The sequence below is a fragment of the Ornithorhynchus anatinus genome, chromosome 9 (genome assembly GCF_004115215.2).
Source record: "Ornithorhynchus anatinus isolate Pmale09 chromosome 9, mOrnAna1.pri.v4, whole genome shotgun sequence".
In the NCBI taxonomy this organism is placed as follows: domain Eukaryota; kingdom Metazoa; phylum Chordata; class Mammalia; order Monotremata; family Ornithorhynchidae; genus Ornithorhynchus; species Ornithorhynchus anatinus.
The window spans coordinates 13616735-13641050 of record NC_041736.1 but is presented as its reverse complement, the minus strand read 5'-3'; the positions used below and the strand labels follow the sequence as shown (position 1 = coordinate 13641050).

The 24316-nt window shown below is 38.6% G+C and overlaps 1 protein-coding gene across 5 annotated transcripts in view; it reads right to left on the bottom strand.

Moving 5' to 3' along the window:
* LOC100077291 (sodium channel protein type 2 subunit alpha) overlaps positions 1-24316 on the bottom strand; it is a 90326-nt gene that overhangs the window by 4194 nt on the left and 61816 nt on the right. For all 5 annotated transcript variants that reach the window (XM_001512671.4, XM_007671182.3, XM_007671183.3 and 2 more), the window contains 9 exons: positions 12863-12983; positions 11750-11904; positions 8357-8530; positions 6784-6906; positions 4256-4537; positions 3626-3679; positions 3017-3154; positions 2541-2645; positions 487-757 (listed from right to left, as the gene is read on the bottom strand). In XM_001512671.4, the coding sequence (XP_001512721.1) occupies positions 487-757; positions 2541-2645; positions 3017-3154; positions 3626-3679; positions 4256-4537; positions 6784-6906; positions 8357-8530; positions 11750-11904; positions 12863-12983 (1423 nt within the window). The remainder of the gene's footprint in view (positions 1-486; positions 758-2540; positions 2646-3016; positions 3155-3625; positions 3680-4255; positions 4538-6783; positions 6907-8356; positions 8531-11749; positions 11905-12862; positions 12984-24316) is intronic.

Sequence of the window (24316 nt, the reverse complement as noted above, 5' to 3'; positions counted from 1 at the left end):
TCTTATGGGCCTTTTCATATTTCAAGAGAAAGATCACAGAGCAAAGATAAGCCTTAAATCCTGACAAAATCCGGATTTGGCAGCATTAATGGATCTATCCCCTTCACACAATATTGAAATGAAAACAGCATAGTTCTACCGTACCCACTAAATAGTCCTTGTACGTTGCTTTGTTCAGTGAGTTTTTAAATTACTAAGTAGGTTGCATCCTGCAATTCCTTGGAGAAAATGCTGTAATATTCAGAGCTGAATTTGTATCAGCCTCTGATTTTGAAAAGGATGGCAAGTGAAAAAAAGAAATGGAAGCACTCTTTTCAACATGTCCCATATGCATTCAGGGAATCAGTAGGCTAAAGAACCATCTTATCAAGAATAGTTTGAAAATCCTTAGATGAATATGAAAAATAAAGGCAGCAAAACTGTATTTTCATTACATTTTTCACCCTCTATTTGATTTCTCAGTTTTCAAAGATAAATCCTTCTCACCTACAATGGAGAGAATGACAACCACAAAGTCAAAGATGTTCCAGCCAATGGTGAAGTAATAATAGCGGAGAGAGATCAGCTTCAGCACACATTCTCCCGTGAACAGAACGATGAACACCAGGTTAATCCAGTACAAAATGTTAGTCATTTCTTGACTCTGGTCATCTGTTTCTACCATCATGGTGACCATGTTAAGGCAGATGAGGATCATGATACTGATATCAAAGACTTGTCTGGTTACAAAATCAAAAACCATTCCCTGGAATTTATTCTGAAACAGAAACACACATTACTTCCTTCAGGACTTCCAAGTGTGCTTCTTTTCCATGATTTCATTTAGGAAATTACACATTTTTCTTTTGAAACAGAAAGAAACTGTAGAGAGTTTAAGAGTCGGTAAATCTGAACAATAAAGGCAACAATTGGGAAATGTGGTTCTTTCCAAATCCCCTTTGTGATCATCTCAAAATAATTACCTCAAGTCTGACAACTCTGAGTGTTAATCCATTGACCAAATTCTATTCTCAAACACATTCACTGCACCCCCACTAAATTCTACCATGTTCAAATTTAGGTGAAAATTTTGGTCGTGACAAATCAGTTGCTTTGTGACTTGATCTCAAAAAGATCGGCTTAGAAATAGACGCATCATTAAAACCATTAATTTTCATATTTGTTACTCCATATAAATGTGTGGTTATATGTGTGCGCACACACACATACACACTTAAGTCCTGACCACCTGATATTTGATCTGGGTGACTGGAACACTCCACTATAAACTCTCGGTTGACTAAAAAACTGCATCCTTTTAGCTCAAATTTTGCATTGTACAAACCATAATACAAAGTACACAGTAAAAGCTTGTTCATTATTTGTTACCTGAAAAACTGGAATGCATAGCTCACTGTTGTGTCCCATTCACCAATTCAAAAACTCCACCTAATTTGATGTGCTTTATAGTGCGCCAAATCGATCGATCATATTTACTGAGCACTTACAGTGTGCCGGGCACTGTACTAAGCGCTTGGGAGAGTACAATAGACTCTTGCCCTGCCCACAATTAGCTTACAGCCTGGAGGGGGAATGACAGACATGAATATAAATGGATAGCGCATGGGCGTGGGAGCCCGAAGGTCATGGGTTCTAATCCTGCCTCTGCCATAAGTCACTTCACCTCTCTGTGCCTGTTACCTTGCCTGTAAAATGGGGATTGAAACTATGAGCCCCAGATGGGACAAACTTGATTTGCTTGGATCCACCCCAGAACTTGGCACATAGTAAGCACTTAATAAATTCCATCATTATCATCATTATTAATAGTAATATTAACAAATTTCAGATATGTATATAAGTACTGTGGGTCTTGGAGGGGAATGAATAAAGGGAACAAATCAGGGTGATGTGGGACGGAATGGAAGAAAATGAAAAGAGGTCTTAGTCAGGGATGGCCTCCTGGAGGCAATATGCTTACAGTATGGCTTTGAAGGGGAGGAGAGTAATTGTTGGATATGAAGAGGGATGAAACTCCAGGCCATAGGCAGGAAAGTGGGCAAGAGGTCGGAGGTGAGAGAGATGAAACTGAGGTACATTGAGTAGGCTGGCATTAGAGTAGCAAGTATGAGGTTTGGGTTGTAGTAGGAGAGTAATTGAGTGAGGTTGGAGGGAGCGAGTTGAGTGCTTTCAAGACGACAGGAAGGAGTTTCTGTTTGATGCAGAGGTGGATGGGCAACAACTGGAGGTTCCTGAGGAGCGGGGAAACAGACTGCATGTTTTTGCAGAAAAATGATCCCGGCAGCAGAGTGAAGTACACTGACTGGAGCGGGGAAAGGAAGGAGGCAGGGAGGTCAGCAAGGAGGCTGATATAGTAATCAAGGCGGGATTGAATAAATGCCTGGATTAACATGGTCGCGGTTGGGATGGAGAGGGAAGGGTAGATTCTAGCTATGTTACGCACCCAAAGGTGCTTAAGTGATAAATTCACCCAATAAGAAACAGGAATGCGGCCAATAAACCATTTAGAATTCTGCACATAAAAAGCCTGCTATTCTTACCGCAGGCCGAGGTATAGGTTTTTGTGGTTTCTTAGATCCCAGTTTTTTCATTGCATTGTAGTATTTTTTCTGTTCTTCTGTCATAAAGATGTCTTGACCTCCAAAGTATAAAAATGAGAGCAAACTGGTTAAAATCATAGCTAGAATCTCTGGTGGCCTAATACCTTACCTATGAAGCTATTTAGCAAGTAGGTAGCTAATAATTCTGTTGGTGATCATTATAAAGATGAAAACGATGGCAGCCAAAATTTTCATCTCAAGTACGCTCAGAAACCTGGTTTATCCCAAAGCCTCATGTCATACTTATATTATTAGTACATTTGAACAACTGAATTTGTGCGTTCACACGCTGTGTAAAATTACAGTGTTAGAAGGCTGCTGTTTTCATATGCTAAATGTCTCAATACATAACTATTTCAGTTCTTGCTGGCTCCATCAAAGTAATTCACAGAAGTGATGAAATTGGTAATACTTATCTTCTTTTTCTGTTGGTTGAAGTTATCTATGATGACACCAATGAACAAGTTCAGTGTGAAAAATGACCCAAAGATGATAAAGATGACAAAATAAAGATACATGTACAGGTTGTCTTCATACTTGGGTTGCCATTCCACCTACAAAATCCAAGGAATGACAAATGATCAGGCACCGTGTTCCTCACAGGAAACACCCTTTGAAAGTCAAAACAGTAAGGTCTCTTTGAACTGTTTATGTTTACAATCTGAATATAATTTACTCTAGCAGTGAAATCTCACCTGTTAGTGACTCTTTAAAATAATTTCATATTTACTGATACAAAAAAGAGCCCAACATTTTTAGAAAACATGATGATTAAGAATAATATAGTATCAAAGGCAATTGGTGGAGAGAGGTCAATTTCTTATCATTCAAAGTTGATGTGAAGATAAATGAGAGAATATATACAGACACATTTTGGGCTAGTTAGTAAATAATTTCAATTCATTATGCAAACTAATATAGTTCCTTTTAAATCTACTTCTAAAGTAGGCAATCTTATTCTATTAGTTTATTTTCCAAAGCATACTTTACACAGTTACATTGAACAGCTCATGCAAATGTCTTACATTTCGTGAATCAACAGCTGCATACATGATGTCCATCCATCCTTTAAATGTGGCCTAGAAAAATAATTTTTTAAACTTTTAACACTACTGATCTTAAAGAAGACTGAGAATAGGCCCTTCTGACACAGCACCTTAGAAAAACCCAAAAGATTCATTTTACATTCAATATCTCTATAGTAATATTTTAAATTAATCTGTGTAAAACATTTCAAGACGTATCTATATCACTGTACTTCATATTTGAAGAAGACACCAATGACAGTGAAGTTCACCTATGAGTTTGTGTATTGCCAAAAAGGCCAACGCAGGATCCATGGTTCCAGCCACATTGTACACAAAAAAAGGTTGTCTCTTGTTTTGTCACAACATAGAGACAATTATTAAAACACATATTCCTCTTCTTCATCTGTAAAGTAATCCAAATAACTGAACCAACCAGAACCATTAAAATCTGATCAGTAATAAAATCTCTAGTCTTTCAAAGTCAAAATTGCAGACCTCATCCAACACATTCTTCTAACAGACTTAACAGATACAATCCTTTCCAATCTGTCCTAGAACAACCATAGGCAAAATTGCTTTACTGTTAATAAAAAGATTATAAAGAATACATAGATGTTGGTCACTTACCACTTGAAGCAGAGAAAGATAGCCAAGTCCAACATTATCAAAGTTTACTTTCACATTTTTCCATCGGGCAGTTTGATTGTTGTCTATGAGACTCTTGCATTCACTATAATTGTTGACTACACTAACGTCAAACATCTCGCCAGTGGTGAAGTTAATACAGTGGTAAAACTTTCCAGCAAAGAGGTTCACTCCCATAATACTGAATATTAGCCAGAATATGAGACAAACCAGAAGCACATTCATGATAGATGGAATTGCTCCTAAAAGAGCATTCACAACCACCTAACACAAAAATAAAAAGAGCATTAAATTGCAAATAAATATACATTAGTGTTTTCAATAAAGAAAAGCTCTTTCCATTTTTCCAAATGCCTCAACTAAACCAAGAGTGCAATAAGCAAAAATTGAAAAATAAAAAGTGTTAAAGTGTAAAATAAAGACCCGATATTTGTAAACTATTTTTGTATTTTAATACTTTATCAGAAAAAGAAAGATGTAAGGAAATAAAACTCCAGCAATTTCTGGGATACATATAAGTACAAAGAGCAATTTAGGATAGCATCTTAAATATGATTTATTTGACCTTCTTATGAATTATTTATCAAAGCTAAATTGCTAAAAAAAGCAGTGATAAGGAAATGAAATGGGCTGATGCAGAACCCCACTGAATGGGCAGGAGTGGCACAATAATCAGGGAAAGCAGGCTATTGTAGGAAAGAGACTGCAACTAAATTCCAAGAAAATTCTTTCCTGTGCTTTGTTTAGTGGGTCCTTTACTTTTCCACAAGCACGGAGAACCTGGGCAGGCATTTGCATGGTGACCGTTGGAAGACTCCAGGGTCTCAAGAATAAAAAGACTCCTAAAATGTGCACATGGGACATTCAGATCCTGTAGTCGGATTTCATAATCTTGATTACAAGGAACTAAGATTGGCTTCAACCCCACACATGTTGGATAAATGCCTTCACTGAAAACACTAGTTAATGTCTTTGTGGTTCCCTCCATCTGAACTTCCCAGCCCTTCAGAAGGAGAAAAAAAAAAAGCATGCACAGAATTTCTTTTCCAGTGACATTTTCAATTCTTTTAAAAAATGAAAAAAAACAGTATCCTAAACATCACAGTCAGCTCTGATCCTCCTAGAATGAAAATTAGATGACACAGTGTCTCTGAACTCATATGACCATGTAATGCTTAGCCAGATGTAGGCTCTACAAGTTTTATGACATTCCCATATAAGATTCAAGATCCCTTCAGAGTGGCAGCATCAGTCATCCTCGAGACAGTTAATATCCGCTAGAATCAAATCAAAGTTTGATTCCAGCAAAAAACACCGCAGTTGTATGGAGGAAGGTCATTCTCTCCCCCCCGGCTTGTGTCCAAGGTGCATTGGAAAAATTTATGTCTCCAGCACATTTCTGTGTTCACTGCTGCTGAGGGGGAGAATAAACAATTCCACGTTGAGGTTGGCATGCTGTTTTGGGCCTTATAGCTCTGAGGGCCACAAGTGGCCACATATATTCTTTACAGCCCTTCTGTGCCTCAATTTCTAATTAATTTCTGCATTTCCACAGTTGACCTGCTTTTTTCCATTTCAGTCTCAGCCCTAGAGCTACAGAGTGTTGCCAGCTTCTGACTTGAATCCCTTGAAAAAGCTCAAAACACAAGAAATGAAGCTGTGGGAAACTGTGAAGAATAATTTGGCAGTTTAAAATTACACTGAGTGGGATTTCCTGTGTATTTCTAAATGGAACACCACAAATCTTAATTTAGGTTCTTGTTCTTCGCAACGTGGTGGAGAGCTCCCACAGAATGGTGCAGAATGAGAATCGACCCGGCTGATCGGAAACAGTCAAGTCTGCACCCTTTTCTGGTAAGTCAACTCTTAATTATTCCCACCAATGGGAGGGGCTAAGGGGTGGGTAATACAAACCAGAGAAAATGCATAACGCTGGAGTGGTGACTTGACCCCTGGCGGAGGAAAATTCCTGAATTACTTTGGTTAGGGAGGATGAGGGCCAGAAGAGGGGGGGGAAGAGAGAGGAAGTAGCAACTGAAGTGACTAATTCTCCTAGAAATTGGCAAAAGAACTTTGCAGACAGGCAACTTCCTTAAGAAGTTTTAACCTCTCCGACTGCAAGAACGATTAAGCTCGTTTTGGCCCGGGAACATGTCTCCTAACTCTGTCACACTGTAATCTCCCAAGTGCTTAATACAGGGTTCTGCACATAGTAAGCTCTCAGTAAATATGATTGATTGTTTTATTATGTTCAGCTTAAAATTTATTCAAAGTACTGGACTGGGGACAACCTTTTGATCTTCAACAGCCCCCCATGAGGAACAGGGGCTGTGTCTGACCTAATACCTTGTACCTACTCCAGAGCTTAGAACACTGTTTGACACATAGTAAACGCTTAACAAATACCATAAAAAATTGGGGGTTTGAAGTGACGGTTCAGTGCCCAGTTCCTAATTTTGCAATAGGTCTCCAAAATGCATTGTTTCTAAATACCTAAGACATGGTCTTACCCTCATCCCTTCAAATCTTGATAAGGCTCTTAGAGGTCTTAAAGCTCTTAATGTCCTGAGGGATTTGATGGCACCAAGTTCTGAGTAGCCCAAAGCATTGGCCGTTAAACTAACCAAAGAAACCTGCAGAAGAAAGAGAAAGTGGAGTGTTCAGCTTGCACTGAGTATCCATCAGCCCTGAATGACAGCCAGCATGCACTGTACTGAAAAGAAAAAAGTCGAGCAGGTCCTCTTTCTTCAGGAACCCTTCTGTAATACTACTGAAATAATCAATTATAGGAAAAGAAGTATCAACTGGATTTATTGAGTGCTTACCGTGTACAGAGCATTGTCCTAAGGGCTTGGGAGAGAACAACAAAACAATATAATAGACACATTCCCTGCCCACAACAAGCTTACAGTAGAGAGGGGGAAAGGAAGGAGAGAAAGAACACTAGAGAATTACTGCTTGCCAAATGGCATGTGTTTGGGAATCAGGACACACAGGCTCTTGTTTCAGCTCTCCACTCGCTTTCTGGGTGTCTTTAGGTATGTCATGTAATGGCTCTGTGTCACAGTCTCCTCTCCTGTAAAATGGGACTAAGCTATCTGCTCAACCAAGGATGAAAACAAACATAATTTCATTATACTGGTGTAGATAACAGGACATTTCCAAATAGATCTAGCATCACTGTGCAAAGATGAGGGGGCAAGACAGGGCATAGGAGGCGTTTTTAAAATTACAGAGCTGATGAGAGAAGCTCTGGCTCCCAACCTGTAGCCTGGTGGGAATAAGAAGCCCCCTGCAGGTCCCCAGGCCAGGCTTGAGCGGCATTCTGCCAGCTAACAGAGATGGGGCAGCAAGAGTGGTTACCACCTTCCCAAGTCCACACCCTGAGTGATGCCCGGTGCTCTGCCTGGAGCCATGCCAACTTCTGGTCAAGAACACCACCACTGGGGACCAAATGGCTGCCTGGCACACTTGTAGTTCTTTGGGCTCCGTGCCACAGTCTTGGGAAGGATTTGGCAATGCAATGGGACCAGATCTGTTTCTTGGCACACACAAGTGCCAGTGAGGGGCACGCTGGCTGCCCAGCCCCTCGCTGCTGTGGAGTCCCTGACCCAGGTGGCTTGGCACCCCTCCAAAAAGCAAACACTTTGAAATGATACCAACTGGAACAGACACACTGGCATCTATCGCTTTACCAGTGCCTTGTTCAGGAATGTTCCGGCTTGCTTCCACCCCTGTGCACAATTTACCTTTTAGCTTGTAAATCCTGGGTGGAACAAGGGGTGAGTCTGATCTGTTTATCTAATATCTACCGCAGCGCTCAGCACACTGCTTTGGCACTTACTCCTGGACTCAAGAAATATCATTATTATCAACAATATTATCATTCGATTTCCATAATCTCTTTATCAGATCCAGAATTATAGCATCAGTAACATTACAAAGTCAGAATAGCAGCATACCAAATTTATTCCTAATTTCTTCTCACCTGAACTGTTTAATCAGAAAGTTTATCAGAGAACATAATCATACGATAACATGTAACACCATAAAGTGGGAAACTACAAAGACTAATCTACTTACGTCAACAATGAGGAAATCCAACCAGCACCAGGCATTGGTAAAATACATCTGAAAACCATATGCTACCCATTTCAAAAGCATTTCCAGAATAAAGATGTACGTGAACACTTTGTCAGCATATTCCAACATCGTTTTAATGGTCTTCCGCTGTTCAATGTATATGTCTTCAAAAGCCTGTGAAACAAAAGTTTGCATTTTAAGTACCACTTAACTATTTAGCCTTACTGCCTTACTAAACAACAACAAAAAATATGGAAGTATTTCCTTGGGGTACGTGCTGGTTTCCTTCCTCACTTTGGGTTCAAGGCTGAGAGTTTTCAAGCGTAGATCTTTGATCTGCTTATCCTATTTCAGACTTTAGTGTTCCTATGTACCTTGGCAAGGTAATGAGCAGATGATCATGACATCTCTGTCTTTTGAAACTGTTGAATCAGAATGGTCTCTTTGGGATTCTAGTCAGAGCAGCTAGCCAGAAAAATTTCCAGGTAGACAGATTACCCTTGCTTTACTTGGGGGGACACCTAATGCTTAATGCAAACACACCCACGGTTGATATGACAGTGTTTTGCTTAATAATAATGTTGGTATTTGTTAAGCACTTACTACGTGCAGACCACTGTGATAAGCACTGGGGTAGATACAGGGGAATGAGGGTGTCCCACCTGAGGCTCACAGTCTTCATGCCCATTTTCCAGATGAGGGAACTGAGGCCCAGAGAAGTGAAGTGACTTGCCCACAGTCAGCTGACAAAGGGCAGAGGTGGGATTCGAACCCATGACCTCTGACTCCCAAGCCCGGGCTCTTTCCGATGAGCCACGCTGCTTCACAGATCAACATCAATGGTATTTATTGAGGGTTTACTATGTTCAAAGCTCTTCACTAAGGGCTTGGCAGAGCTCAAAACAGTAGAGTTGGTTGACAAGTTGCCTGCCCACAATGAGCTTACAGTCTAAAGATCACCTCCAAGAACTGGGAATTAGCCTCAGCTTCGACTTCCTTGTACCAACAATTAGAAAATACTTAAAATCTCTAACGCAGTGGAAAGAGCACGGGCTTTGGAGTCAGGGCTCGTGAGTTCGAATCTCAGCTCTGCCACTTGTCAGCTGTGTGACTGTGGGCAAGTCACTTCACTTCTCTGTGCCTCAGTTCCCTCATCTGTAAAATGGGGATTAAGACTGTGAGCCCCACGTGGGACAACCTGATTCCCCTGTGTCTACCCCAGCGCTTAGAACAGTGCTCTGCACATAGTAAGCGCTTAACAAATACCAACATTATTATTATTAAAAATCTCCAGGACAGATGTTTCTTTGAAACAACAAAAAAAAAAGTAAAAATTTAAACCCTCTTCCTAGCAGACCTAAAGACAATAAGGAACATACACTTGAGTTTAGGAATAAAATGAATTAGTTTCTACAGATCTTAATTGATGTGGATTTTCAAACCTTCATTGATGTAGATTTTCTGTCATAAATACTAATGAGATGCTGTTGTTTTTTTGAACATGAAAGCATTTCAGGAATCTAAATGCTTATTGTTGCAGAGTTAGAAAATCAAATAAAAATTAGTTGTGAGTTTAGAACATCTTTTCATGTGGCAAAACCAGGTTTTGTTCCTTGGAAATGTGGTTGTGTCATGAATAGCTGAATTGCGAGGCACATTTCCCCATACACTTAAATGCAATTAATTAGGACTCATTCCAGAACCAGCCTCTCAAGTAGCCAAGCTCTACAGGTAAGTAAACATCACACTATAAATCTCTCTCTGCACCATCCTCTCTTGTCCCATCTTCCCCACCCCCACAGTCCTCTCTCCTTGTTCTCTTCTGTTCCTAGCAGCTTCCCTGTACCCAAACCCAGTCTCTCTCCCATCACTTCAATCCTCTCCTCTTCCTGTAATTTTTTTTCTTTACATTTTAATCACTGATTTACCCAATCATTTTTAAGGATTACTTGTATCAATTAATTAACTCGCAAGCTTCAGGCGAGGGCATTTTATACTTCCTTTGAATGTTCCCTAAGCACCTAGATTATTGTCCTGGCCCCAGAAGGTGCTCAATAAACACTGTTGATACCGATAACGAGAAATCCTTTCATTCAGCTTGCTCTTAATTGTGCTTACTACTAGTTCTTTTTTTCAAACTTCCAAGATATGTGCCATGTACCTGATTTTCATCATCCTACACAATGTATTGTTTCTTGATAGCCTGGCTAAGACCAATGTCAGTCTTCTTTCTGGGTTGGGAAAGATGAGCATTTTCAAAGTTACTCCTCAATTTTGTCAGACCAAATTTCTTGCTTTTGTGCTATTCAGTTTCCAAATAACTCTCTTTCCTCTCTTCATTTCTTATCACTTGCGCTGAAATGTCCTAACACATTTAATTTTAAGCCTTGTGAATCAGGACAGTGATTTCTCTTTGTAACTATCCAGAGAGCAAAATACGGTGGTCTGTTCCTAGGAGACACTGTACTTACTGGGTTACTTCTGAATGACCCTCTACAACCTATAAATCTCTCTACAAAGCTGTTTGTACTTCAATTCCCTCTCACACCAGTGCTACCCTTAGAGTCGTCACTGGTTTACTAGCTCCTCTGGTAGAAAATGCAAATTTTTTCTTCTCTTCACAGTTACCTATTACACCACCTGCCACCCAACAATCTCTATGCATCCCCCGCTTCCTCTAAAAAAATCTTTATTCTTTCTGCTGAGGCTTCTCTTGCACTACCCACCTCTATTTCCCTTCTGTTTTCTTCTATATTTGGTGGGATGGCTCTGACTTGGAAATCTTAGATTAAAAAATTTAAAATGGCACTGACAAGTCTTAAAAGGTGCAAATAGAGACAGAATGACATTCCATAGGGGAAAGTGGAGATGTTTTCATTTAGGAAGGATACAATTCGATTAGGGAGTAATCAAATTGAAGATTGACTTCGGTTTTGAAGCATGTGATTGATGAGTGATCCTAGAGAGAATCTAGAGTTCAGAGATCAAAATGATTTAATGTTTTGGAAATGGAGTCTATGATGAAAGCCTGGCAAAGAAAAGGCTAAGAGGATACTGAAATGTAGCCTTTAATTATATGAAATGGTATTGTTAAGCAGCACCTACATAGGGAAAACCTAATGACATGTTTAAAAAACAAAAACCACCTTTTCGTTAACAGCCCCAGTGCTTTCCCACACATTAACTAGATAACCAGGGGAAGATCATGAACATTTTTGCATTTCAGTTCAATAGCTCTCCCTGTGCATGAGCTCACTCAGATTCATTGTTATCAATGATAATGGTGAATCCAAAAATCAAAATTTTTATTCAGGATAAAACCTAAAGACTTGTTTCCAGATTTAAAAATAATTTTGAGTTGGTCATCTTCTCTTTGGGTTCACTTTCACTCACCAGAGCACCACTGCTTAGGAGAATCATGAAGACAATGAAGGTCTCAAACCAATTGTGTTCCACTATCCTGTAGCAGGTTTTTCTCAGATTCCACCACAGTTTCCCTTTGCCTTCTTCTATGCTTACTTGACAACACTTGAATTTCCTCACACAGCCTAGGGTAAATTATGAAGGCGACAGGATGAAGAGGAATTAGAATTAAAGTATCAAATTATTCTGAGGCAAAAGCTAGTTTTACAGACACATTAATGAATATGCCTTGCAAGAAGAAAATACAGAGATTATGCTAATTACTAATATAACATCCTTCAAGAGTTAATGAATCCTTCAGGAGGAATGAATGCACGAAAGCCCTTAAAGAGAGAAAGAAAAATGAATGCAAGTTCCTTTACAGAATCTGTCTAAAGCATATAACTCCTTCAGTACACAAGGAAGAAAAGCCAAATCAAATGAACTCCTCCTCTCCACCCCAAAATGGAACTATCTGTTCACTCTTTAGGATGCCTTAAGATCCAAATTTAAATGCAAATGCAGTGGGTCTTCTGGGTTTAACCTTAAAGAAATCTATGAACCAAATCATGCCATCTAAAAGAACCACAACTATTTATTTTAGTAGTGTGGGAGAAGTTTAGTTTGCACAGCTTTTAACGTAGCTAATTCGAAGATGACTAGTCGCTAAATTAAACTATGCAAAATGAGCTTTAATTACGCAGCATAATCTCAACACTTTGAGGCAGTTACTATTCTGTCCAAAATAGCAATGCTTAACAAGTGTTAGCCTTGGTAGTTATTTCAGAGCTAAGATTGGATATTCATTCCTTGTGTTTTCTCAGGACTTGTTCATTTAAAAGAAGGGGGTTTTATTTGATTTTTATATAGCTGTGAAAGACAAAGTTACCAAAACAATCTCTTCGTGAAAATATTCAAAGATAGATGGCAGGAAATATGTTGGCATAAAAGTGACTGCATAAAATGCCAAAAAAGGTAAGGCCACGTCAATTAAAATGCAGGTGACTCACCTTATTTCAAATCATACATTTCAAAGATCGAAAGAAAGGGAAAAGCCACAGGCTCCCACCAGACGTTTCCCAACACCCAGGTGGTTTTGCTTACCTTCAGTGAAACAGGCTTCTGGTTCAAGGGCTTCTTCAGGCTCAGCTTCTGGCTGTTCACCTTCTGCAGGGACTCCTATATCAACAGTGCTGCCTTCTGATGAACTGGATGCATTTAGCTTCTGGAATCGAAAACCAATTTTGTCCATTTCATTAAAAATAGAAAGCAATTCATAAAGATACAGACCCCAAATCTTCCATAAGCATTTCTGTGCTCTGAAATGAAAAAAAAATTACTTAAATGTTCATATGAGATGCCAATCTGCTTTGCCGGAGGTGAGGGTCACAAGATTAGGTTATAAAAATTATGCATGAATTTTTTCAGGGAAAACACTTTGCTATCTTGATAGAAAGGAGCTTCCTCTAAAAATTTGGCTGAGTTAAACCATAACTGTGAATTCTGAAATGAAAAGCTTCAGGAACACTTATGGGGGGGAGGAAAGGGGTCAAACTTCTGTAACTGCCATCTCGACTCCTATGGATTTGACTGTCAGTGGCATAATGTTTCAGTCTAACATTGTGACCCAACCACGAAAGCTGCAGAGGAGAACCGTATTTTCATGTCGAATGCAGAAAGTATTTTATCTAATACACACAAAAGGCAAAAATCAAAGTTTACACCTTACTCCTCATTGACATGAAAATACATACGACCATTGTTCATGAATATTTTCCACCGTTGGTAATCTCAAAAAAGGCAGCATATTAGCTTTGGAGCAATAGCTGAAATTTTGCATTCTCTTTTGCCAATGCACGTGTAGGTTACATTGTGCATTTGGAAACTACTTGTTATTCTGGCACACATACCTGTCCTAGCAATACAAAAAAGAGAAACCAGATGATTTTTCTCTTTTACAAAGTAAATTCAATATTGTCGTAGAAGAATATAATGGGATTAAATTGCCTGGCATTCTGCCCTAGGCAAGTTGTCATGGAACCAAAGAACATTCTGCATTTTCAATCTTCCAAAGGGCTCTTAAAAAGCCAACACTGAGGTATAACCAGATATGTGTACCACACTAAATCACAGTAGTTTTAGTCACAGCATTCTCCGACCTGTTACAATGTTATTACCTTGTAGCGTATAACATCAGTAAATGGCAGCATTGCTAAATAGCTCGAGTATAAAAGGAATGATGTAAGCACATGATTTATATGCATTTAACCACATGAGTTAATATTGACAAATGGATGCCGTATCTCTGCACCAAAAATACTTTCGGGACAAGGCTGATACTTGAAACGAGTTGTTAGAGGCATTACTCCTCAAAAAGGACTCATTTACATTTTCCTGGATTTCCCATGATTTAGATTTCCATTATTATACAATTCTGGGCAAGATGGCAAACTAAAATGTTATCATAAATAATTTTTACATGCTTGACACTGGTGAAATCAAAATGTGGTTGACCATATAAAACCTTTCTCTCTCCAACCTTAAAAATACTAGTGATTTGCATGTTTTAGACCTCCCAGGATTCTTAGAATCCTAGGTTCAAATCCTCACATTTAATGAAATAGAAAACCAAAGATAATGTATTTTATTGGGAAAGTTGAGATTTAAAAATTAAATCATTTTAGCTTTTTAACAAGAGTCACCCATTTGTTATTTTGACATAGTGTACAGATGTAGTCTTGTCAAGAGGAGAAGAGCAGAAGGGGAGAGGGAAACTATTCTCCATTATCTGGGAACTTGGCATGTGTCGGCATGTGTCCCCATGCTCCCATGCCTGTATGGGTATGCCAGCATAATGCTCTGCCAAGTCAAAATTGTGGGGTCCTGAAGAGGTAACCTGACGGCATATAGAGGATCCTCCTGAGAGCACTCTGTCCTCCAACTACTTGAGTTTAAGGTTGGAGGACATGTTAAAAAAAAACAAACACTGGGCTTGAAGACAGCACCTCATGATTAGGATTGAATGAATTGAATTTACTCCTCCCTCTGAAAGGTGAACTGACATCTTTATTCACTCTAAGATGGAAGTCTGAAAAAGGATTTATCTTTTTAAAAGGCATTTTACAAACATAAATTGGAAAATTTCACTAACCCGATTAATAGGCTAATCAGCCATTGTAGACACTCTATAGATTAAGGACTACTAAAAATTCACCCTGATTATTTGGCATGGTTTTTAATTTTTGGAAATATCTGAATTTATGCAATAAGTAAATCTTTTTTGAAGTCCAGAAAACTGAGAACTAGCAAGCTCATGGATTTATCAACAAAATCTTTCAGCCTACTTCTCCACTTACCTGATCAATCTTCAGCAACACGGGCTTCCTGACAAGGAAGAAATTTCACAGACATAGCTGCTATTAGGCAGGAAATTTGGCACAATTTCCTGTCCGATGAGCACTTTTAATGGGAGACATGGGAAATGTGGACAGTGCATTTACTTACAGATTCTAGAGCACAGAACTACGTCAGTGTTTAATACCTTTAAATCGAAGGCCTCCAAAAATAAATAGCTCAACGAATATGAGAAAAAAGGTAGTTTAATTTGTTCAACATGAGAGTAAAAGTAATGGAACCAGATTCTACCACTCACATATGAAGATGCTGGGCATCTTTGGAAATGGTAGTCTTTCAGAGAGTTAATAAATACCAATGGAAAGCCTTATCACGATTCATATACCCCACCCTTCTCTTCAAAGATTTTAGAGTAAATCATAATATTGGAGAGTCAAGCAGCATTTGAAAATGTGGGAGCCATTCTAGTAGAATTCTAGGGGACAGGAGACCTTGCTACACTGTTCTTGTGCGAAGCAGGGAGTTGAAGCTCCAGGAATTTTTGAGAATTTACCACACACCACATACACATAGAAGTATCCCAGGGGCTCTTAACTCAAAAAGAAACAAAATAGGGCAGCAATAAAAGGATAAACCACCCTGGCCCTGATTAGGTTTAGTTGATAGGCCATGGTTCTGTAGGCTTGGAGGAGTTAATGTAGCTTCAAATATTTCCAAAACATTTCTATTAATACATATATCGAAAAGTTACCTCTAAAATGGACATTTCTGTTCTGTGACATATGATAAAATTTTGGCCTTTAATTTTTTTTAAATTTGCTTAAGAGATATTTCATGAATATTCATATTCTGTAAGATACCTTCTTTAAGTAACTGCTCTAACTTTTTAATGAATAAATGACAAATTACTTCTGAGTGAGGGTGCGTTGCCTGTTACCTTATCTCTACTCAAGTCTTTTGCTCTTTAAGGATGAAACAGGAATAGTTTCTTCATTTCTATGACACGATCATACCATGTATCATATTGATCAATCTTTCTCTGGAATAATACAAAAGTACATAATGCAGTACTGACATTTGATGAGTGAAGCCATTTCACACATGGGATGGGACAGTCACAGGTGCTGCAGTATACTAGAGTGGAAATTACTTAGTCTGAAGTTTAATTTTTCCTAATATACGAAGTCTTTTTACATTTTTTTCTTTGCGTTTCAAAATTCTACTAAAATTCAGCACCCAATGGTAGGGCAGTAAAACCTACCCCGTCTTGGAATGCATCCATTTGAATTAAATTAACTTTTTCCAAGGAACAATTTCATCTAGTATCTCCGCCACCTACCTTATCTGCTCCTAATTCCCTTCCCATCAAAACAAGCCTCAGAAAGCCAAGTTCTCCCCCCCAGACAAATCTCACTTCTGTGGATAATCTGTTCTCCCTCCCTATTTAGACTCAAAGCCTTATGAGGGACAGGAGCTGCGTGTGACCTGATTTAACTTGAATCAACCCCAGCTCGCAGTATGGTGCCTGGCATAAAATAAAACCTTAACAAATACCACTATTACTATTTTTAATTATAATGAGATGATTAATTAGTAACACACAGGCATTCACTTCCAAACCCAGCCATTTATTATTTATCAACCAGTCACTAATTTTTAGACCTATAAATTGCACTTTAGGGAAACATTAACATTACATTATAGCAAAATACCTATTAACTTGCATTTTTTTAGGAAACATATATGTTTTTCTAAAACATTACATGATTAATGTTGGGTATGGGAAAATTAGTTTTCTTTTAAGTGGAGGATTAACAATTAAAGCAGATTTTGGATCAAATGAGACAGGTAGTTATGGAATACTGCCTCTGAAGTGATAAACACACACAATTGTGTGAAATACAAATGTTCAGCCAAAGAAAGCTATTGACAAACATGAGCTCCAAACATCACATTTCAAAATCATAACTGAAATAGTGTAATATTTTCAATTTAAAATATTATAAATCATTGACCTAAAACCTGAGAAATCATTCTGACTCTGTTTACTGCCAAATTATGTTAATATTTTGCTTTCCTCATTCCAATCCAGGCATTGCTTACAAAAAAATGCTTCGGCAATAGCCAAGTTTTTTTTTTTTTTAAAATAAGTTCCAACCAGTAGAGTTCATTTTTATAAGATTTAGAAATTCAATTTTCTTGTTCGATCAGTAGGAAGCAGCTACTGGCCTCTTATGTTGGGTCCTTCTCAGAGCTAAAGTTGAACTCACCAGGATGGTATACAGTGATGAGGCAAAATTAATCCATGGAGAGTATCTCCGAGAAGATCGGCAATCGTTTTTACTCATTTGCATTCTGCAGCTTAATTTCACAGATGGTAAACTCATCTTAAACGTTCTTCCACATTGAAAACATGATATGCTAGTGCCCCTTATAAACAGATGTAATCACCAGATGAATCAACTAGACAGTTAGCTAGACAGGGATATTCGGCTTAATGTCATAATGAATAATCCTCAGCCACTCGATAGTCTTAAAACTATAAATTCTTAAAATGTTTCCTTGTTCATTATGCACATTCATCATAGATTATTTTAAATAAACTTGTCGGCATAACTGATGGAAAACGCATTATAAATTGCCCGTTTTGAGCCTAAACAATGTATCCCTTCAGAAGCTTTTAAAAAGGGCAATAAGTTAATTAAACAAGTTATGTTTCTTTACCAGGAAATGGGTTTATAGTTATTTCACATATGTCCTTAGGGTGTCCGTATCGGTTTGTAAGAAAAACCTTAACACCAAGTCAGTTGGTGTCATATCGTTGAATAGCCTACTGGGTGTTACATTAACCTTAAAAAAATGATTGAACATTGTGAGCAAATAAAACATCAAAACAAAATGTGTGGTTAATGCACTAACCTGGACTTTTAAATAAAATAGACAAGATTGATTTTAAATGTAAATATTAAAAATATTTTCTGTGGTAGTGGTTCCTTGGAAATGTAATTCATTTCTTTGTAAACAATGCAACCCAGCAACCAAACTGATAAATTAGGAAATAAATGTCCTTCGTCTAAGTGATTTCATGAAAAAATTCACTTCCTTCTATTACTTTTTAAGTAGTTTCCGACGTATCAGGAATATATTCAAATAAAAGGGAATAGTTAAATATCACTGCCAATATCATGGATTGTTTCTAAGAGACTGAAAGTTCACCTCTGTATGCATAAAAACTGCCAAGATGGTTTCAGTTGATGACTATGAGGGACCAATGCATTTATCATTTAACTTTAATATACAAGGCAAAAAATTAACTGTCCACGTGGGAAACAATCAACAACTCCTAATTTTCCTCATAACTATGCGTTTTTAAAAAATTAAGCCAGTATATTTAAGTCCAGCAAGGTATATAATTTGCAAAAATGTTAGAGAAAATAGTAGATTTCAAACAGGTTAGGAAAATTATTTTCCCCCAAAGTCATAAAATGCTTCCTAAACAGGCAGTTATCAGAAGGCACAGTATTCTATGGATCTGTTTCCTTACCACTGCAAAGCATTTTATATTTTTGAAATCACGTAATTAGAGTTGCAATGCATACTGAAAATATTGAAAAGGACAAAATATGCATTTTTAAAAATGAATTTGGTTCTTGACCATCTGAAGATAATGCAGAACCAATAAATATTTTAAAACATTATCATTAGCCATTATCATCTTATTAGTTTTCAGAGTATTTCATTCATCTCATCCAAATAAAAGTTTTTCAAATATCAGTATGTGAAATCATCTTGCTATGAGGCAGCAGATGGTATATTTTTTACAACGTAGAGTTCACTCTACTGGTAATACAAAATTCGCCCAAGCAGAAAGTACGCTCATTTTAGTGTCAAGATACCAAGCAAAATGTCAATTAACACCTACACTTACTCAAAGTAAAAAGATAGAGTGTGAAATAAAGCAAGCAATTATATTTCTAGCATTAAGAGGGCAATGAATCTCTAAAATATATACACATATTACTAATTTGTCATATAATTTTTACATATTTCTGTGCATCTCACCTTTGAGTTTTATTTTTCTATATTATTATAGTATTATTATTATTATGGTATTTGTCAAGTACTGTTCCAAGACTGGGGTAGATATAAGATAATTAGCACAGACATAGTCCCTGTCTCACAAAAGACTCACAGTCTAAATAGGAGGAAGAGCAGATATTTAATTCGTACAGATGAGGAAATTTAGGCATGGAGAAGTTAACTAACTTGCCCAAGGTCACACAGCTGGCAACTGGCAGAGCCAGGAGTAGAACCCAGATAGTCTGACTTCGAGACCCATGTACTTACCACTGGGCCACACAGCTCCTATTTGTCTTTGATTCTCCTGCCTCCCTGATAGAGAAGCAGCGTGGCTCAGTGGAAAGAACACGGGCTTAGGAGTCAGAGGTCATGGGTTCAAATCCCAGCTCCACCACCTGTCAGCTGTGTGACTGTGGGCAAGTCACTTAACTTCTCTGCGTCAGTTCCCTCATCTGTAAAATGGGGATTAACTGTGAGCTTCAGGTGGGACAACCTGATTACCCCGTATCTACCCCAGCGCTTAGAACAGTGCTCTGCACATAGCGCTTAACAAATACCAACATTATTATTATTACTACACAGCATGAACCTTCTCCTTAAACTCTAATAATGCCTCAAACAGAACTTCACCACATTAATAATAATAATGTTGGTATTTGTTAAGCACTTACTATGTGCCGAGCACTATTCTAAGCACTGGGGTAGACATAGGGGAATCAGGTTGTCCCACGTGGGGCTCACAGTCTTAATCCCCATTTTACAGATGAGGGAACTGAGGCACAGAGAAGTTAAGTGACTTGCCCACAGTCACACAGCTGACAAGTGGCAGAGCTGGAATTCGAATTCATGAGCCCTGACTCCAAAGCCCGTGCTCTTTCCACTGAGCCACGCTGCTTCTCTTAGCTCACATTAGCTCAAGCAAGACTGTTGGCCAATAGTCAACTGAGCTGAGCAATGGATTAGATTCTTAAGTTTAAATGATAGCAGCGTGGCTCAGTGGAAAGAGCACGGGCTTGTGAGTCAGAGGTCCTGGGTTCGAATCCCAGTCTGCCACTTGTCAGCTGTGTGACTGTGGGCAAGTCACTTCACTTCTCTGTGCCTCAGTTACCTCATCGGTAAAATGGGGATTAACCGCGAGCCTCACTTGGGACAACCTGATTGCCCTGCATCTGCCCCAGTGCTTAGAACAGTGCTCTGCACATAGTAACAAAAAATACCAACATTAGCTCTGTCATTAATCATCCTTACTGAATATTTATTGAATATGCTAACAGGAAAGCAGGTAGGCCCGTCCTAGAGCTTGTGGGTTATCAGCAGTCTCTGGGCAGTTTCCTTAAGTTATTTTGGAATGAAGCCTGCTTTGTGACCTTGGGCAAGTCACTTAATTTTTCTGTGCCTCAAATTTCCTCATTTGTAAAATGGGGGTTAAATAACTACTCTCCCTCCTAGACTGTGAGTGCTTTCTGGGACAGGGACTGTGTCTGACCTGAATGTCTCATATCTACCCCAGGCTTAGACCAATGCATGACAAATACCGCTACTATTATTATTATTTTTATGACTATTAGATAACTCAGAAATACTGTCCTACAGAATAAATTTAGTTCGGGGTGATATTCTTATTTCACTTTAACAATCCTCACTTCAATAACAGAGTTTCTCTAACACATTTTCACTGGGCATTTCAAGTAGACTGTGATGGAAGAATTAGAGGACATTCTTCCAGTAACATGCCTTTGTCTGACAGAGCACAACAAGGTGGGTTGAAAGAAACAGATGTGCCTATGCACAAGATGATGGCCAAAGTGTGAGAACTTTTACATGAGTTTTTCGAGAACAGAATCCCTGCACTACTGGAGAAATGACCATGTTAACTATCCAGAATCAAAACTGACACTCTTCTCTCTCTCCCTCTCTGTTTCCTCTTAAATTGGTCTTTTACTCTCCAGACTGTCTCTCTGTACTGAGCTCAATTCTTTAGTAAGGGATTATGCAGCCCGAATGCCAGTTGTCCCCTGCATTCTGGGATTACTCTTGGTGGTACCAGGGAATGAGTTGGCCATCCTCACGGTTATGTTCCTGGCAGAGTGGCAGTTCTTGGGAGTCAGAGGTCATGGGTTCAAATCCCGGCTCTGCCACTTGTCAGCTGTGACTGTGGGCAAGTTACTTCACATCTCTGTGCCTCGGTTACCTCATCTGTAAAATGGGGATTCAATGCGAGCCTCACGTGGGACAAACTGATCACCCTGTATCTCCCCAGCGCTTAAAACAGTGCTCTGCATATAGTAGGCGCTTAACAAATACCAACATTATTATTAAACAGGGCAGGGAGAAGGAGAAAGAGAGCACTGGAGAGGAAGGGAGCTAATATCCCACGGCAAGTTCTTCCTGGGCACACTAAACAGACATGGCTCAATGAATGAAGTATGGCTTCAGTTCCAAACAGTCATAAAAGTAAACTATACTAGGTCATCTTGAGGAGAGGAACAGGATTTATAGTAGGGGGTTGTAAAGTAAAAAAAAAAAAGAGATCTGAAATAAAAAAAAAGAGAGATCTGAGCCACTCTTCAGCATGAACCTATGTGCCAAAGACTGTTCCGTTGACTCTTCAGACCTCAGAGGATATCGTTGTTTTTTTTTTCCATTTGGGTAGTTTTATAGCATTTCAAGGCTATCAGTGTTTTCTGAATAGGAAATACGAGTGTCCTATTTGTCGCTGAGCAGAGCTGTGATGTCCTATTGAAACCGCATCAACTACGGCATACGAAAATAGTACCCATGCAGTGCCTATTGCTACTAGCAGCCAAGAAATTAAGCACTCCGGTTCACTTATAGTGTTAAAACATAAACCATTCTAATCTTTAACACAACGGAAACCAATAGTAGCGGAGAATTACAAAAGATATGCCAGCTTGGCTTTGCCAATGTACGTTGCAGATACTAAAGCAAAAAAAGAATGCTTTCGTGTGTCTCTCATCTATGACGTTAGTATCTTCAAAACTCAATGATATATCATGAAAATCAGAAAACCATTCAACATGCAGTCTTTTTTTTTTTAAATTGTACTTCAAATTCTAGTAAAAACTATATAGGAGAATCAGCAGCTGAATCACAAAAATGCCAGAATTGCCTGACCATGCTTGTAAGACTCAGCCTAGAGAGCAGCTGTGCATATTTCTACTGAACTGCCAATGGATGGGCAAGGAATATAGCTGAGTAGCATGCACGCCAGTCAATAGTCAGGAAAAAGTGATTATATATATGTACATATATATATATATATATATGGATAACTTGCTTGGGTAACCTGAGTAAAAGTGGCAGCACGAGGTTCTGTCTGGTTAAAAAGCACCAGAGCGGCTTTCTCGATTGCTCCGGCTTGGCTCTACTCCTGTGAGAAAAACGGTAAGCGATGAAGTTTTAGATATAGTATTATCAAGTTTTACGCTGGAAGAGAATCAAACACAACTTCAAGGTATTTAAGAAAAAAATCTCTGCTACTGACCTGCAAAAAGTGACACAGACATTCAATGTTTAAAGATCAAAACGTACAAAGAATTTACTTTCAAATATAGTCAAAGAAATACAAGCCAAAGACCAAGTCTGCCAAAGGTTTTTACCACCTGACTTTTAAAACTGACAGTAAAAATGACCATACTCGGTTATAAAATAGTTCTATGATATATGTGAAATGTTTTCATTTTCCCCACGAATCATATGGAGAAGCAGCGTGGCTCAGTGGAAAGAGCATGGGCTTTGGAGTCAGGGCTCATGCGTTCGAATCCCAGCTCTGCCACCTGTCGGCTGTGTGACTGTGGGCAAGTCACTTAACTTCTCTGTGCCTCAGTTCCCTCATCTGTAAAATGGGGATTAAGACTGTGAGCCCCACGTGGGACAACCTGATTCCCCTATGTCTACCCCAGCGCTTAGAACAGTGCTCGGCACATAGTAAGCGCTTAACAAATACCAACATTATTATTATTATATTGTACTTTTCAAACGCTCAGTACACAGAACGTACACAGTAAGCACTCAATAAATACGACTGAATGAATGAATATTGTGCTTATTTTTTGGTCACATTATTTTCCTAATATCGATGTTTTAATGTTAAAAAACTCAAATTTCAAAATAGCATCAGAAACCAAGACACAAGAAAATAACGAGGCAAAAACAAGGACTACACACACCAAACTCTTTTCTATACTTCATCTTCAAAATTAAAGACAAATACATGTATTCTATTCATTTTGCATTTATTTCCTTAAATTATTTTCCTTAGTCCACTGGAAAACAATATAAATGTGCTTCATGATGATTTTTAACTAAATAAAGAACCTCCCATTTCCTTAAACGTAGGAGAAGGCCCAGATCACATATGCCCCTCATCCTCCAATGTATTACCCCTCACTGCCAGAGCAGGATACACACACATACTCCACACATATGTCTTCATTTGCTTTCCCTCAAAGATCATGCTTGACTTAGTTCTCACTCCTCTCCCCCAGCACTCTTTTTGTTAGCACTGCTCCCTAGCCAGGTCCACACATACGTGTATGTATGGATGTGCATATATGTCAATGCGTGAGCTGACGGCAAAAGGCACCTGGGCCTCTACAATTTTTGTTTGTCAATTACTTGTGATGTTTTGGGCATATGCATTTTTTTTTTTTAGCTTGAATTATCCATATAATTGCCTCAATTCTCCACTTCACTTGGGTACATCTGATCATGAATCATAATCACCTCAGTGGGAAGACTGAATAAATAACTCTGCAATAATGGAATGGTTCTGCACTTTCCTAGCAAGAACATATAGATTAGCTTCTTCCTGCTGATTTTAAATTGCCCATAGTTTCCTGGTTCCTTGCAAAGCCAAGTATTTGAGACTAAAGTGGGAGATAAATGTCTAAGCAACAGGAAATAAATACTTCCAGCAAAGATAAACCCGGGCACAACACTGTGGGCCAAAATATGTTAAACAAAGAAAAAAACCCATCCTTTGTTTCAAAACACTTGTTTCTGCTTTACTAGGGATTTTTTTAGATAAGTATTTCCAGATTGTTCCTCGATGAGACACTCTTGTATCCAAGATCTATCTTGCCCCATGATGATAAACTAGGA